This window comes from Octopus bimaculoides, chromosome 14 (assembly GCF_001194135.2).
Source record: "Octopus bimaculoides isolate UCB-OBI-ISO-001 chromosome 14, ASM119413v2, whole genome shotgun sequence".
Taxonomy (NCBI): Eukaryota; Metazoa; Mollusca; class Cephalopoda; order Octopoda; family Octopodidae; genus Octopus; species Octopus bimaculoides.
The window spans coordinates 29,951,923-29,956,558 of NC_068994.1; the positions used below are offsets into that span (position 1 = coordinate 29,951,923).

The following is a 4,636-nucleotide window of genomic DNA, read 5'->3' on the forward strand; positions in this document are numbered from 1 at the left end:
GGTGGTGGTGGTGGTGACGGTGGTGGTGGTGGTGGTGATGGTGGTAGTGGTGTTGTTGATGGTACTGGTGATAGTGTTACTGGTGGTAATGGCAGTGGTGGCGGTGATGGTGGTGGTGGTGGTGGTGGCGATGGTGGCGGTGGTGGTAGTGGTGATGGTAGTAGTGGCAATGGTAGTGGCAGTGGAGTTGGTGATGCTGCTGCTGCTACTGCTGGGCCATCTCCAACTCTCTCACCCCCTACAATTTCCAGCCCTCCTAATTTGCAACCTGGTGCACCTACTTCTCCACAGAACAGTCACTCTTCCTCATCATTATCACCTAGCAATAGAGACAGTAGCCCTAGCAGCAATCCCAAAGTCATGTACTCTATGCCATCAATGTATTCCTCAGTAGGAGCATCTATGCCAATGGGATTAAACAACAACCAACATCAGCTACTCAACAGCTTCTTCAACCAGGATTTCTACTCTGGCCAGTCTCAGTCAGGAGCCACATGTTCTTCCACTTCCTCTATGCTTGGTTTACCAACAAGCATGATCTATCCATCTGAACACTACACTAAATGTTATCGTCGGAGTTTCAATGAACGGAAGCCTTATAAATGTGAAGTTTGTCGGAAAGGTTTCTCACGAAGAGTAAACCTAAACAATCACGAAAAAGCCCCAACAGGGGAAAAGCACTTTTACTGTGAATATTGTAAAAAAGCATTTGCACAGAGGGCTCACTTAAAAACTCATGAATTAACCCATACTGGAATTAAACCTTACACCTGTTCATATTGTGGCAAGATGTTTGCACAGAGAGCCAACTTTGATAACCATCGGAGAATACACACAGGAGAAAAACCATATCACTGTAATTTCTGTGAGAAGTCTTTCTCACAGCAAACCAACCTAGACAACCATGAACGAACACACACAGGATTGAAACCTTACCGCTGTGAATTCTGCTCCAAATCTTTTTCTCAACGTACTAACTTAGATAACCACAAACGTATCCATACCGGTGATTTGTTTCGTTGCTCATTTTGTTCAAAACCTTTTACACAACAGATAAATCTACGTAACCATGAACGCATTCATACCGGCGAGCGACCATATGCATGTTCTTACTGCCCCAAAGCATTCTGCCAACAAACAGAACTTAAGAACCATGAACGCACACACACAGGAGAGAAACCATTTATCTGCTCTATTTGTATGAAAGCATTTAGTCAGCAAGGTAATCTGAAAATACATATGCGAATACACACAGGAGAAAAGCCATTTGTGTGTGATATCTGCTCCAAAGCATTTAGCCAGCGTACTAATCTGGACAATCATAGACGTATTCACACAGGAGATATGTTTAGATGTAGCTTCTGCTCAAAAGAGTTCAGCCAACGTGTTAACTTGCGTAATCATGAACGCATACACACAGGAGAGAAGCCATTTAATTGCTCTGTTTGTTCAAAGTCATTTAGCCAACAGGGAAATCTCAAGAACCACTTGAGGACGCACTCTGGTGAGAAACCTTACAGCTGTGAACTGTGTGGGAAATGTTTTGCTCAGCGGACCACATTAGATAATCATTTACGAAGTCATGCCCTTGCTGCAGCAAAGCAACAAGCTGCTAGAGCTGTTCCAAACAATTCACTTGTAACAAATACTACCAATCCTATCAACAACAACAACAGCAGTAGTAGTGGTGGTGTTGGGGTTGGGGTTGGGGTTGGTGTTGGTGTTGGTACCAATAATGCCAGTAATAACAACAACAGTAGTAATACCACCAACCACAGTCGTTCTAATGCAAACCATCCCCATAGCAACCATGGTCCTCCAGATAACCAAGCTTTTAACAAGTCCTTCAACTGTGATATCATTGTTCCAACACCTCCTATATCTAACCGGGGTCTGTCTGGGATGGGCGAAAACTCCAACTACAACCACAGCACAGGGGGAAATCATAATAAAAACAGCCTTAAGAGTTCCGACACCAACCAATCACAACCATTGAGCCATCCTCATCACCAATACTCCTCTCCCCACTTCCTCTCACACTCCACACACCCACTGCGTTCACATATAGACGATGACCGCAATCTGCGGGAGTCACAAACAGGGGGATTCCGGCTGCAGCCACCTGCTGTGTCCTCCTCGTGGCTAAACTCTGCCTACTTGCAGGAGATGCCTGCAAGCTGGGAAAGTAACTACTTGTGGTCAAGAGGTTTTCCTATTGCCCCAATATCATCCAGTGGATGGAATAATGTCACAGCTGGCCTCTCATGTGGGAGAAAACTGAACAGATCCAGAGATCTTTGCTGATCCATGTCATCCATTGTGAAGTGTCCATGTTAGAGATGGTGATGGTATCTAACAGATTTTTGTGGCATTTGTCAACCCTTGTCTTATTTTCATACACATGCATACACATCTACTTACAAATACATGCATGTATAAATATATATTCATTCATACTCACTCACATGCATGTATGTAAATATACATAGACACACATATCAGTACATACACACATCCACACATGTACAATCAATGCATACATACATTAGAACATATACTTATTGATTCATCCACACTGATCAGTACACTATATACACACGCATATGCACGCACGCACACATACACACACACACACACATATTCATTCACATGCTCCAATACACACATATTATATACATTTATTTTATGAGTGCATTTGTCTTGCAATATGTATACATACACACAAGTATGCACTTAGTGATGTTTTGAGCTGTCCATTCTTATTTGTTTAACATATATATATGTATGTGTGTGTGTGCGTGTATGTATGTATGTATGTATGTATGTACAGCACTCACACTCTTCAAGACCTTCACTCTTTCTCTCTCTCCTGCCACCTGGACCACCAGTAACTAACCCTTCCAATTAGATGTTCAGCCCTCCATTGTTGGTTGCAACATACCTGTATCATCACAGATCTGTGAAGTCCTTCTTTTAGGCAGTCTACCATGCTGTTGGGAGTTAGGAACTTGTAGCTCAATACCAGCACTACATAGTGCAATCTTCTAATTACCTGGGTAATACTGTATGTCATTTGAAGAACCTGTTTCATGGAATTATTTCGATGCCTGTCTTATAATGGTATCCCTATGACAGGCTGCAAACCCAGCATTTCAAAAACTTCATGTCTGCTTTTATCTTCATAAGTTTAGGTTCACATTTCTGAGGTGTAAGTTGCAATTGATAAAAAGTATATATGCATATATATATAAATGGGGGGGGGGGAGAGAAAGAGAGAGAGTTTGTATTTATCCATTTGTTTAACATCCATTTCTCCATACTAGCATGAGCTGGACAAATACATACAACTGAGGCATTTTTTCATCAGTAGATGCCATTCCTATCACTATTCTTTATCAGTTTTGAAGCAAGGGATTTTTTATTCCACACATCTTTGAAAGGAAAGAGCTAGCAAATGATTTGTTGACTGGGAGTGCCAAGAAAACACCATTTTTGGCTCAAAATTTTTCATGTGAAAGAAGGAATCCAAGCATTCACACTGACATAAACACACACATTTCAAACATGTGGGTATGTGTATGTGAATGTATGTATATGCATATAAATACATACATACATACATACATATATAACAATATAGCTACCATTTACCAATTTCACTCTTAGGGCATTGATTGGCCTGAGGCTACTGTAGAAGTTACTTGCCCTAATTTGGTATGCATTAAGATAGAAATCAAGAATACATAGTAACAAAGTGAACCCTCTATTCACTGATGAATGTTGTCTCTGATGAGTTCATCAGCAATGTAACAGCACTAGCCCTGTAAGAGTTTTGTTTTTAAATATATTATATATATAAACGTGTGTGTGTATATATATATATATATATATATATATTACTCACCCACCCCTCACACACACATATTCTCTCACACAAACACACATATGTTCATGTACACACAACTTACATCTCTGAAACCTGAATGTGTGTAGATATATTTAAATATTTCACTATTGTAAATAACATGATATTGGTCAGTTGCTGCTTCAGCACCAATTCTAATTACTCAACAACAAACATAGACCAATTCCTAACAAACTGTCACATTAGTTGGGGCCTGATCTCAGCTAATATTTAGAAGTGTTTAGATCATTCATAATTATGAAATAGATATTATGGGTAACTCTTAGACTGTGGATTCACAGATGAAATGATTTGCAGTATTTAGTTCCATTTCTTTACATTCTGTATTCAAATAACACCATCCTTCTGGGGCCAATATTATTAAAATACTAGCCTATTATTAGAGTCCAGTATTATTGACTTTACCCCTCCCCTGCAAATTTGAGGTCTTAGAAATCATAATCATTATTATCTTTCATTTTTTCCTTATTTCAGTCATTGAACTGTGACCATGCTGGGGCACTGCCTTGAAGAGTTTTAGCAAATTGATCCAAGTACTTAATGATTTTCCCCATAAGTCTGGTAGTTATTCTATCAGTCTCATTTTTGCTAAATAGCTAAGTTACAGGAACATAAATATATCAACAGCAGTTGTCAAGCAGTGTGTAAGATGAGAAACACAGACACACTGACATTTATATATATATATATATTTATATATATATATATATA

At 39.5% G+C, this 4,636-nt stretch overlaps 1 protein-coding gene across 1 annotated transcript; it reads left to right on the forward strand.

Annotated features, from left to right (window-relative positions):
* Window positions 1–84: 84 nt before the first annotated feature.
* On the forward strand, window positions 85–4,591 carry LOC128249383 (zinc finger protein ZFP2-like). Its single transcript, XM_052972806.1, has one exon. It carries the CDS (start codon window positions 361–363, stop codon window positions 2,302–2,304), a length of 1,944 nt encoding a protein of 647 aa, XP_052828766.1. The 5' UTR covers window positions 85–360; the 3' UTR covers window positions 2,305–4,591.
* Window positions 4,592–4,636: the final 45 nt, after the last annotated feature.

Excerpts from the sequence above, each read along its gene's own strand:
- LOC128249383 (XM_052972806.1), top strand. The coding sequence starts at position 361 with ATGTACTCTATGCCATCAATGTATTCCTCAGTAGGAGCATCTATGCCA.